This window comes from Fringilla coelebs, assembly GCF_963513975.1.
Source record: "Fringilla coelebs genome assembly, chromosome: 16".
NCBI lineage: Eukaryota > Metazoa > Chordata > Aves > Passeriformes > Fringillidae > Fringilla > Fringilla coelebs.
The window spans coordinates 11,241,102-11,253,162 of NC_140042.1; the positions used below are offsets into that span (position 1 = coordinate 11,241,102).

At 46.5% G+C, this 12,061-nt stretch overlaps 1 protein-coding gene across 1 annotated transcript in view; it reads left to right on the plus strand.

Annotated features, from left to right (window-relative positions):
* CARHSP1 (calcium regulated heat stable protein 1) overlaps positions 1-12,061 on the plus strand; it is a 35,676-nt gene that overhangs the window by 12,224 nt on the left and 11,391 nt on the right. Inside the window, exons 2-3 of the mRNA XM_084216322.1 lie at positions 5,959-6,151; positions 9,619-9,741. Of these exons, the coding sequence (XP_084072448.1) occupies positions 5,979-6,151; positions 9,619-9,741 (296 nt within the window). The 5' untranslated portion in view covers positions 5,959-5,978. The remainder of the gene's footprint in view (positions 1-5,958; positions 6,152-9,618; positions 9,742-12,061) is intronic.

The following is a 12,061-nucleotide window of genomic DNA, read 5'->3' on the forward strand; positions in this document are numbered from 1 at the left end:
GAGAGTTTTCTACCTCATGCAATCTGCTCTTTAAACAAAAGTAGCTGGATAAGTGAGATTTTATAAGCAAACTGAGGGCTTGGACTTCTCCTGTGAGAGAGTGTGAGGGAAGGTGTGCTGGTCCTGGGACAGCTCCGTGCCATTCCCAGCCCTGTCCTGAGGAACTTGCCTTAGCACTGGCTGCTGGTGTGCTCTGCTCCCACTGAAGCACCTTTTTCCAAGGGGCAGGATGGAAGCTGGTCCTTCCCATGGGATTGTGCACTCTGTCCCCATGGCAGCTGACAGTGCATCTGTTACAGCCTCCTGTGCTCACTTACCTGGCTAGCTCTGCTCAGTTTGGAGCAACAAGTCTGTGCATCATCAATCATGGCAAAGACTGGATTTCCAGTGAGAGAGGATCCTGATTCCTCTGTATTTTTGATAAAATGAGCCACAGGGTATCACCATATATTCTTCAGTACAATCCTAAACCAGTTGAAGCATGTACTTAATCAGACTAACCGCTCAGTTCCTTCACCTAAATCTTTTAATTTTTTTAAAGCATACCTATCAGCTTTCATGAACAGTGGAAAACATGGGACAGCAGGCAGTCCTCATCTCTATCAATGTGCAGTATAGGCTGCTGATGACAGAGTTCCTCCCCATCCCTCTTTGTGATCACTGCTGTGCACTGTGGGTTTGTGCTGCCTGAGCAGGGTTTCCTTCAGACACAGACACTGCTCACTGCAGGAGCAGAAGGGCACCCTCAGCATTTGGGGACAAATTGTTCAGTGCTGAGATTGCTTGGAAATAGCAGCTACTGTTTGTAAACTAAACCCTGCTTTAATCCAAATTAATTTGTACACCCAAACAAGCAATAGAAATTTTCCTTGTTGTGTTCTGCTCACCTTACAATTAGGCTTTTACTGGACATGTCCTGGTCTCCATTAAGTGACAAATCACTCCAGTGTGTGGGCACTCTGCAGCCTCCAAGAGCATCATGCTTATACCATAATCCTCTGTGACATGTCACATGCATGTTGCAACTCCTCTGAGTTTCAGTGCTAATTGAAATACCAGTATTAATTGTGGAAAGTTAGTCATGCAGACTAAGCTGGAAGGGGAAGCTCTCAGAAGCTGTTTCATAACTGTTTGTGTTTTGTAAGTGCTTCACCCTGAGGTGCAGGGGCAGTGCTGGGATGCTCACGGTGCTGGGATCCTTAGGTGGGTCCCAGTGCCACAAAGAGTTTGGAAGGAGCTCCAGGGAGGAGCAGGGCTGTGGCTGATGCTCAGGCTCCTTGGAGAGGGAGCTGGGAGCTGCTGTAGGGCTGGGGACACCCTCAGTCCCTCACCTTCATCAGGGCAGGGAGCAGGGAGTCCCGGTGCCTTCACTGTCTCAGAGATGGGAGCAAGGGGCTGTGGATTTTCTTGCTGAGAAGAGGTTTTCTGGGTGTCAGCAGAAGAGCAGGTGGAGCTGAGGGGTTTATTTGCACAGCTTCCTTGGAGAAGGAAAGAAATGCAGCTGCACAGAATAAATGTGGAAACCAGGATGTTTGAAAGTGAAAATTTAAAAAAGTAAGCAGAGTTTATGGTGTTGTTTCTGAATCCAGGAAAAGCCCAGAAAACAATCAGATTTTCAGAAGTCTTTTAGACATATTTTTCAGATTCCTTTTAGAGATTGAAAGGAAAGAGATCTTGCAGAACCTGCATCTGAAAGCAGCTGTTCTTGGGGAGCTTTGTTCTGTCCTTGAGAAAAACCCTCATTTTCCAGGCAAATGTAGCCAGTGCTGTCCTGTTCATGGACCATTGTGGTACCATCTGAAAGCAGCTCCTCCAGGCAGGGCCATTTCCAGACTGAGGAGGCCAGAAAGAGCATTTTGTCCATGCTGGAGCACTGGAGGATGCAGAGCAATGTTCCCTGGGGATGTTCCCTGTGCCCATTCACCAGAGGGGTTGTAGCCTGTGATGTGAAAAAGAAACCATTCTGAGATGGAGAGATTTCATGGAGTCCCCCACCCTGCCATATCCATTTGGACTATTTCCAGGCATTTATGTGAATTAAAAGTGAGACAATATTTCTGTGATAGTATTGTGCTGGTCAGAAAGGATTACTTCCCCAAAGCTGCTATTTTTAGGGTATTCCTAGAGGTATGGGGCAGACTTTAGGTGAAATAGGATATATAGATATATAGAGAAATTATGATGACATTTATATATCCCCAACCTTATCACTTCAATCACTTTTTAAAGTTATTTTTCATGGAGAATTTCAGAAATTTCTCCTGCATGTGTTGTGCTCTTTTTAGCTCACTTGTTGTAAGTCACTTTTTGCAGATGACATTTTGGGGTCTCTTTCTGCACAAGTTGGCCAATTTTTCTAAAAAAGGTAGGGTAAAAAAAAAATTGCTTTGAAATGTTAAATTAGTCTATTTCTGCCATGATGTTACACTAATTTATTTTATTTATATTCCAGTTCTGTGCGTTCCTAAACATAAATACTGAAAAAAACAAAATCACATTGGAGAAAGATAAATGATGCATGTTGAAATATGGGGCGATTTCAGGGTAATGTGGCACGTGGCTGGAGTTTCCTAAAGAGCCTGAGAACATCACCACCTTACGTCATGCTGCATTCACTCTGTAAATCCCCGCAGGCACATGTTTTGCTGGCTCAAGCAGAAGAGAGCTGCTGGCTGTGCTGTCCCTGCTGCCTGGCCTGGCTGGGATCTCGCTGCTGCCCTTTCTGCAGTGCTGGCACAGGGGGATGGGTGCCCCTGGCAGCTTGGGGTGCCTGCACTGCTGGTGCTGTTGGGCTTTGTGGGATGATGTGCTTGCGGTGGCCAAGAGGAGAGCGCTGGCTGGGCTGGAGGAAAACCCTCGTTTTTGGGGGAAACCTGATGGATGTGGGTTGAGAGATGCAGGGGGCTTCTGAGAGCTGCAGGAAAGTGGGTTTGTTCAGCTAGTTGCAGAGTCAAAAAGAGAGGAAGGAACCTGTGGGTGCTGAGGAAGGGCTGGTAGGCAGCCATCCAAGCCACAGGGGTGATCCTTGGTTTACAGGGAGTCAGTTCAGAACCCAGGATAACATCTGGAAAACATCTCTGCAGAGGGCTGGTATCTGCCTTAGGAAGGCAAGGCATTTGTGAGGAGGCGGCTGGGAGGGCTGGGGTGTGGGTTTTGTTTTGTTTTGAGTTTTTGCTGTAGGCTTCCTGTGTCAACACTGCCCGGCCTCCAGCTGTGCCTGGGAGCGGGGAGAGTGTCTGTGCTCCTGCAGGAGGGCTGCCAAGGGAAATGAGCTAATCCCTGCGTGAACAACATCAACAAGTGGCCACACCAGCACGAACCGAAACAGCCCAGCTGCACCTTTGTCTTTGTCAAGGTCCAGCTGAGCTGATCTTCTGCCAAGGGTCAGGGCAGGCGGGAGCTGCTGCCATCCTGCTGTGTGCACGCCGCTCAGCTGGGTCAGTCAGGCTGCCATCCTTCTCACTGTGCCTGGCTTGCACAGCTGGCAGAGAAGCCCAGGGGCAGAGGGATGGGTCAGGGCACTCTGTGCAGAGATGCACCACACTGCCTGTAGAGACCGAGCTGAGCACGGGCTCTGCATGTCCCACGTCCCCGCTGGTTGTGGTGGCGGTGAAGCCAAGTGTGGCTGCCGCTCTCTGCCTTCAGCTGTGTGGTTTTGGGTCAGGTCTCACCCAGCTCTGAGCACAATGCAGGGTTCCTGTAATAGAAGTGATGAGAGCTGAGGCTATTCACCCACCTTTGCCGTGGGCAGGGAACAAAAAGGACATTTGTACAGAGACAGGGCACTGAATGTTCTACATTGCTGTTTTATTTTATCTGTGTGGAGCAGAGGGCACCAAAATAATGTAAGAGGGAACAATAACATGGTAGCATACTTCTAACTCCATTTAGTCCTCTTTATTTGTAAATATTTTTGGGGTTTGTCTGTGTTTTAAAGAAAGGAGGGAAAATTCTGCCTCTCTAGCCTTGTTTGAGGAAGGGGACAGGCAGCACTCTATGGTCTGTATTGCAGTAGATGGATGAATACTCTGCATTTTGCTTGTCACCTGACAAGCTGGTTTATATTTAGATGAGGAGAGAAAGCATGTGATTCTAAAAGCTGTGTGCTGAGTTTGTGTGTGCTGAGTTATCAGAATCAGGTTTTAATTGTTTGCTCTTATTTTTCCTGTGACTTACTAGGGCTATGGTCCTGCCATGTCAAACACATTCCTTGAAAGCAAGGTGTCCAGATGAGAGGGCTTTAGAAAATTGAGACTTCCTCTGTACCAGCCAGCACAGCAGGTTCATTTTGAGGAGGAGGAAGTTTGGAAAATCCCAACCCTTTGGTGTTATCATCTTGGTCTGAGCTGAGCACTGTGCTGTGACACTGGGCAGGGCATTAGCTCATGGGTGACAGATACCATCCATATTTGAAATTCCATCCCTAAAGCTGGGGTTTTGTTCTCAGCTGAGTTGTTCTTGAGAACAGTGAGGAAAGCTGAAGCTGGTAGAGGAGGGAGTATGACTGACTATTCACTTCTATCTTCTGAGCACCCTGAGCAATTAAAGACAAAAGCCTTTGTTCCCTGGTGACTTCATTCTTAAGAAGCCTTTTTAATTTTAGTCTTTATTTTCAGGAAGAAATAATATGGATTTGTCATTGACAAGAAGGCTGCATCTCTCAAATGTCATGTCAAGGATCCACTCCATAATTCATGGGCTGGGGAGTGTGGGTGTCAAGAGGAGGGTGCATAATGGATATGAGAGATTTCAGCTCAATTAAACTATTGGTCTTAAAGGCAGCTCTTCTTGCCTTCATGATATTTTCTTGACTCAGATCGCCACATTTTTTTGCTAGCTCATCCAGATAACCAGATATTTTTAGTCTTCTTAAGTAAGACTGTAGTGAGTTATTGGTTATTTTTGCAAATCATCTTCCCCTTTCAGTGTGGATGGGGACTTGCACAGTAATATCAGAGCAGTGTTGGTTATTTCCTCTTATTTCTGCCACCGCTGCTGTGAGCCATGCATTTGTGTGTGTGGAAGTGCTGCTGTTTCTGATGCTGCTCCTTGCATGGATTCTGGGAGTTGTGCCTGTTGTGTGATGAGATGCATTGCTGTTGGTGTGCTGAGAAGGGCATCTCCTCCCTCCTCTGATGTAGGACCTGAGCAAGAGCAAAGCTGAGCCTGCTGGGGGCCTGAATGAAGGTGTGGGCTGTTGGCTTCCTAGCTGCTGGGAGATTGTGGCAGACTGAGCCCTCCCAAAGGGGATTGCTGGCTCTGCCAGATCTCCCAGGCAGGAGGGGTCAGCTCGTCGGGGCTGGCACTGCCTCCCAGCTTTGCCTGCGCTCCTTCCCAGGCAGAGTAAATCAGCTGTCTGGCTGGCTCAGTCTGAGGGGAATTAAGGAGCCTCTGATTCTCTTCTCACAGTCAAGCTGGAGGTGTTATGAGCTGACAGAGCTGTGTTAATAAGTGAGCAGCAGCAGCAGCAATGAAGTTATCACGGTGATCACGCAGCAAAACCAACCTGCAGCACTGGAGGCGCAGCTTTGTCTGAGCATTTCTTCTTCAAGGGCTTCTTTCTTGTGATGTGTGTTTGTGTGCAGATGTGTGCAGCTCCTCTGTGCTGCCTGTGGTCAAAGCCCATCGGTCTGGGAGGTGTCTGGGGCACACCAAGACCGAGAGTTGGGGCTCAGCTGCGCCTCAAGAGCCTGCGAGTGAGTCAGGGGTGAGCAAACGCGTTAGTTGTGGAGTAATCTGTTTGCAGAGCAGCTTCCTACTACAGCTGACAAAACGGTGACATTTCAAAAGAAATAAACTTTACAAAACATCAACTCCCCGATACAGAGCGGTGGAGCTGTGTCCGTGCGTACGTCTGCAGGAAGTGAGTCACGTTCTTACAAAATCAGCACCGCAAGTATTGGTGGCATTTCTGACAATTCCCGTCTGGGGCTCAATCAGATCTCTTCCTCTCTCCAGGCTCTCCTCAGGCCTCAGGAATGTCTTCTGAGCCCAGCTCATCCTCCTCGCAGCAGTGCCCCGGCTCTGCCGCGCCGCCCAGCTCGCTGCACCTGCCGGAGGGCCGGCGGCCGCGGGAGCGCTCCCCGTCCCCGCTGCGGGGGTACCTGATCCCCAGCCCGCTGCCCACCCGCCGCACCAGGACCTTCTCGGCGTGAGTACTGCCCTGAGCAGGCACTCTGCGTGCCACAGCCCGCCCAGGAGCCGGGAACAATCCTGCTCCACCGTGGATTTGTGAGAATTTTTGAGGGTTGTAGAGAAACAGTGATAACTTGTTAGTATGAGCAACCTACGAGTAGTGTTTTCCTACTCTGTTTTTCTGTTCTTCTCAAAAACTGTTTGTGAGAAAAATGTTTTTGTTAATTAACCAGTCAAGTAGAATTTGTCAAACCTATCTATAAAAGGAGATAATTTTCATATCTATCTATAAAAGAAGAGAATTGCAATATTCTTTTAACTATCTATAAAAGAAGAGAAGAAAAATGTTTTTATTAATTAACCAATCAAGTAGAATATGTCAAACCTTTCTATAAAAGGAGAGAATTTTCATATTAAAACTACTGTTCTGCAAACCAACCTTCTAATAATCTGTATAATTTCTTACTCAACAGTAACAGGGCACAGCCAGCAGCTGCTGCACAGGCACAGGGAGCTCTGGGCTACAGGGGGACTTGTGTCTGAAGAGGCTTTGTGATTTGCTTCTCCAAGAAGTTCTCATGCCTTTGGACTTTCAGCCCAAATGCCCTACAGTTTTTCAATGTTCTGTTTTAGTAAAGGGTGTTCAAAGTCACTTGGCTCTTAAAGAAAAAAGTTTTACAGGGAGAGGAAAATACACCAAGATTACTCAAAACAGAGTTAGTTGTCTGAAGATTTGCTTCACTTCTGATGTTGGGTTATGGCTTCCAGGACCAGTTTGTATAGGTGCTTCCTTCTCAGATCCAGATATTTGTTTTGGAATGGTCTTTCTTCTCACTGCCCCTGAAGCACTGGACCAAACCTCACTGGAAGTTTTGGGTTTTTTACTCCTGACACCTGTGCTAACGTCATCAAGCTTACATTTTAGGGATGCTCCATCACTTTTTAGAGAAAGTGTTTCCTTGTTTCCTTTTCTTATTCAGCTTTCATATCTTCATCTTAAGATTGCTCAAATAGACCTGTTAAAGAATATGGGTTATCAGGGTGTGACCCCTGACCTCTCTCTCTAAGGTTTTTTGTATGAGGTTTTCCATGAAACCAGGTAATATTTGTTGCTTTCTGTAGTGATTTTTTGGCAGAGCTGGCTTTCCCTGAGCTTTCCTGGGGCCCTGTGCTGCTGTGCAGGCTCCTGTGAGCCCTGTCCAGAGGGAACTCCTCCCCAGTGCAGCAGCTGGGGATGGTGTGGCCAGGCTTGGCCATTGCAAAGAATTCCCAGTGCCTGTCAGGGGCCTCCCAGTGAGGGGCTGACCTGAAGAAGGCAACGTGGGCTCCTTTGTTCATCTCAGAGCCTTTGAATCAGGGTACAATGTGAAGCTTCTGCCACAGCCTTTTGTTTCTGTACGAGGAAGGTCTGGCAGTGCTGAATGAAAGCTGTGGCAGTAAAATCTCAGCCTCACAGCCAGCCTGTTTTGGGCCACTCACTCTGGTTTGTGTGCTTTGCTCTTTTTGCTTCTTGCAGTGTTATCCAGCTCTTTTCTTCCAGAGTTATCCAGGAGGATTTAAATAATAAGTCTCACTGATGCTTCATATTATTACTTCTGAATTCAAAATGAGGCAAAAAAAGAAGAGAAGCAGAAGAAAAGTTTATATTTTGTCAGTTCCAAAAGCTTTCAAATGCCCTGAACTTCCTGATGGAAGTAGATTGCTAAAAGAAACATAATTGACTTAATAATTGGGGTTGCCCTTGAAAAGCAAGTCCAAGCTAGCTTGCTTCAGTGCTGTGTTAATAATGAACTCTTTGTAAATCTTCTCAGCTGTTAATCTTAGTTTGGTTCTTACAAAAAGAAAGAATTTGTTATTTGGCTTCCACAGTTCTTTAATCACTAATTAGTGTAGGAATCTTACTGTATTTGTTTGCTCTGAAAACCAAAATAGCTCTGAATTTTTTGTGTGTGTCCTCTTTAAACAAGAGGAGCTCTAGGTGAGCAGTTGTATAAAGAGATGAACCTGACAGGCAGTGGCTTATTATTCAGTGGGATTATTTAATTTTGGTTCACTGGGAGTAGGGGACCTCATCCCCCACAGTGCCTTATCTCTTTGAAAGATGCAATTGAACTTTAATAGCCTGTTTAGGACAGTGAGTGCTTTTCTGTGGAGCAAGCACTTGTGAGGTCAGGTGTGTTGACAGCTTTATAGAGCTGGAAATGAAGTGATTTAATGGAGATTTCTTTCTTTAGCACTTTCAACTACATTTCTTTATTGTTAGTTTGATTTAAGGAACAAAGCTGTTACCGTTTTTTAAAAACAATTTCATTTAGACTTCATTAAAATTTAAACATTTGGGACAATGATGTCCAAGTTGCCATGATCACATGAACAAATGGCTGCACAGTCAGTGTGTTGAAGAATTGCACCAAAATCCTCTTCTAAGGTGGAACCTACTGGATATTCCTGGCATGAAGAGCGTTCTGACCTAGCAATGCTCAGAGTAAACCCCATAAGATGTCCAAACCAGTTGTTTTTCATTCATGGAAGTGTTTGAGTGAGTTTGGATCCCTGGAGCCAGACCCTGGATCAGTGTATTTGATGCAGAAAAGGATTTAACCACACAGTTTTCAGGACAAGTCATTATTTTGATGGCAGTATTGCAGATTGCAGGTTCTGCAAATGTGTCTCATTTTAAAATACAGGTCCCATGGCAGTGGAGGAGGAGTTCAGACATGAGTCTGGCTGTTATGCACTACAGCTGGGCTTCACACTTCCTGGGAAATCAGTGGAAGCACAACACTTAGGTGGACACTGGTACTCCCAAACTCATCAAAGGTAGAAGATTCCTACATTTAGCAGAGGTGATTTGTTTTGGTGTTTGATAACACTGGCATGGAGCCACTTCTCTTTTTTAACTGATTAGGCACAAGTGAGTCCTGCATCCTTGTGCTTACTGCAGACAGTTCTCAGCTTGGTATAAATAGTTGTGCTGGGGAAATGTCATGGCTCTTTGGTGTGATGAGGTTTTGTTGTTCTCAGATTCATACTTCACCCCTGTCTAGAACAGACACAAAATGTGCTTACTGCAGTGACTATAAACCCCTAGCTGGCAAGCATGGAGGAGTTACTGAGATAGTAATTCAGATAACATCTCTGGAAAGCAGGAAGCAAAGGCAGGATGGTGTCTGCAAGTGGAAGATTCTTACATTTAGTGTGGTGTCTGGAGGAAAACTTGACCCAGTGGTGGAGCAGCTGAATTCAAGATGCCAACTGATGCATTATAGCGCTAGCAAACATCATCTGAGTGTCCCTTCCAAAGGCACCGGGTGCGCCCTGGTGACAGTGGGAGTGTGCCCTGGTGACAGTGGGAGTGTGCCCTGGTGACAGTGGGAGTGTGCCCTGGTGACAGGGGAGTGTGCCCTGGTGACAGTGGGAGTGTGCCCTGGTGACAGGGGAGCCTGCCCAGCCCTGAGCTGCTCTTTGTGCTTCCTCCTGCAGCACGGTCAGAGCCTCGGAGGGGCCCATCTACAAAGGGGTCTGCAAGTGCTTCTGCCGCTCCAAGGGCCACGGCTTCATCACCCCTGCCGACGGAGGGCCCGACATCTTCGTGCACATCTCAGAGTGAGTTCTGCTGCTGGCCTGCAGCCCCACATTTCTCTTCACAGGGAAAAGCGAGGCACAATTCTTCCCAGGAATATTCTTATCTCGTTTGCTGTGCCTGCGTTTGTGCCAAAGTAGAGTGCAGTGTGGAGATCGTTTGCCCACAGTGATGGTGTTTTGTTTCCTTGTGTGTGTGTGTGTCAGGACTGTCACTGACAGTCACGAGATGCTGGGCAGTGAAGTGCAGTGGAGTGCTTGGCAGATTCACTTTAGATGTAATGTAATATAGTATAGCATAATATAGTATAATAAAGTAATTAATTAGCCTTCTGATAAGATGGAGTCAGATGCATCGTTTCTCTCTGCCCTCATCAGGGGTTCCCTGCAAATACAGTATGTGCCCAAGGGGAGCTGCAGCTCTGCTTTGCCTTCATTACCAACTGCTCTTGACATTTCAGACATAATCTGGTTTATAATCTGTCACCCTTACTCCAGCAAAGAAGGGTTATGCAGATGTTACTGGCAGCAATAGATTATGCAGTTCTTTTCCTGTTATTATTACAAATCTGTTGAGTTAAAAACTAGAAGATGATCCTTAAATCTCTTAGAATAAGCTATGAGTTTTGTCTAGACCCAGAAACTTGCATTCACCTGAAGCAAATATTTCATGCAGTGTCTAGTTTTAATGTAAAGATTTATAACGCTGAAAATTCACTACTTTTACTTTGCACTGCTTGTACCATTATTAAACTAAAGGTTAATTGCCTTTACTGTTGAGAAAAGTCACCCTTTATTACTTCCTTGCATTTATCTAGCTTAGGTTGTGAGCAATTTATAGTTGAAGCCTTCTCTGGTAAAGGGTTCATTAGTACTTGAACCCTTTTTGTCCTGAACACACTGAGAACCACCCCCTCTGAATTTACCTTTTGATAAGCTAAGCAGATAAAGCTTTTTAAGTCCCTTGCTGAGAATTTTTCTCCAGTCTAAGCCAGTCTTTGCAGCATGCTTAGAAAAGAGACTGAAGAATTTAAGTATAATGTTAAGACTATACACTGCACACACACTTACAGTGTAAGGAGATAAAATCTCCTCCAGTTCTGCTCTGTTTCTCTTTCTGTACATCCCATAATCGCATTAGCCCTTTATCCCCAGTCTTTGCAGAGTTGCTTACCTGCTGTGACCTCAGCATCCTCTGCAGTGTCAAAGTTTGGTGCAGTCCCAGACCCAGCCTGGCATTCCCAGCCATGACTGCATTCCTGATTCCTGGATGTGAGGCTCCTGGCTTGGCTTTGGAGCAGCACATCCCCTGGGATGGCCCTGCCTGCCCAGGAGTGCCCAGCACATCCCCTGGGACGGCCCTGGAGTGCCCAGCACATCCCCTGAGACAGCCCTGCCTGCCCAGCACATCCCCTGGGACAGCCCTGCCTGCCCAGCAGTGCCCAGCACATCCCCTGGGACAGCCCTGCCTGCCCAGCACATCCCCTGGGACAGCCCTGCCTGCCCAGGAGCGCCCAGCACATCCCCTGGGATGTCCCTGCCTGCCCAGCACTCCCCAGCACATCCCCTGGGACAGCCCTGCCTGCCCAGCACTCCCCAGCACATCCCCCTGCCTGCAGTGCCCTTGGTGTTTATGGCTTGGCTAATCTGCAAGGTTTAATGGCCAATTTTAATATTTGTTCCTAGGCTGGGATGTTGACCAGTGCTGGGGCTGTTGGTCTCTGAGGGTGTGTGTGTGAAGACTGATGTTTATTCTCCTGTAACTTCTTCTAGATCTGCCACCAGTTTTATTGTACCTATTGCTCACAGTAGTGAAGCTGTATAATCCTTATTTGTTGTTCAGAGTGGTTATCCAGTGGTAAGTCAACAAAAGCCTCGCCAAACCCACTCCCATTTCCCCAGCTGTCTTTCCTGGTTGTGTGTGCAGCACGTGTCCTTGGAGAAGGAGCACTTGGCTTGGCTTTCCTCCAGGTTTCTGGAATGTTGCTGCACCATGGGCATTGACAACCCAGAGCTTTGTAGGGCTCATGGGTGCAAATAGGCTCAGTGGTCTGACTTGTGTTCAACCCAAGGACATTTAATATCTCCTTTCTCTTTTGTCTGATGCAAATGCACTGTTTCTCCTCATTTCCTGAATAACTTAAAAATAGCATTTCCTATGTCACAATTTAAAAAATTTAACTGTGAACATCTAGTCTGACCTATACAGTTACTGATCAGCAAGGGTTTAGTTACAACAGCCTTCTTGCAGAAACATGAATTTTCAGCCTTCTAATGAATTCCTTTTAAAGAACTGTCTATTTTCAGTTCTGTTTTTTTTTTCCCCTGTACATTTTCTCTTCCA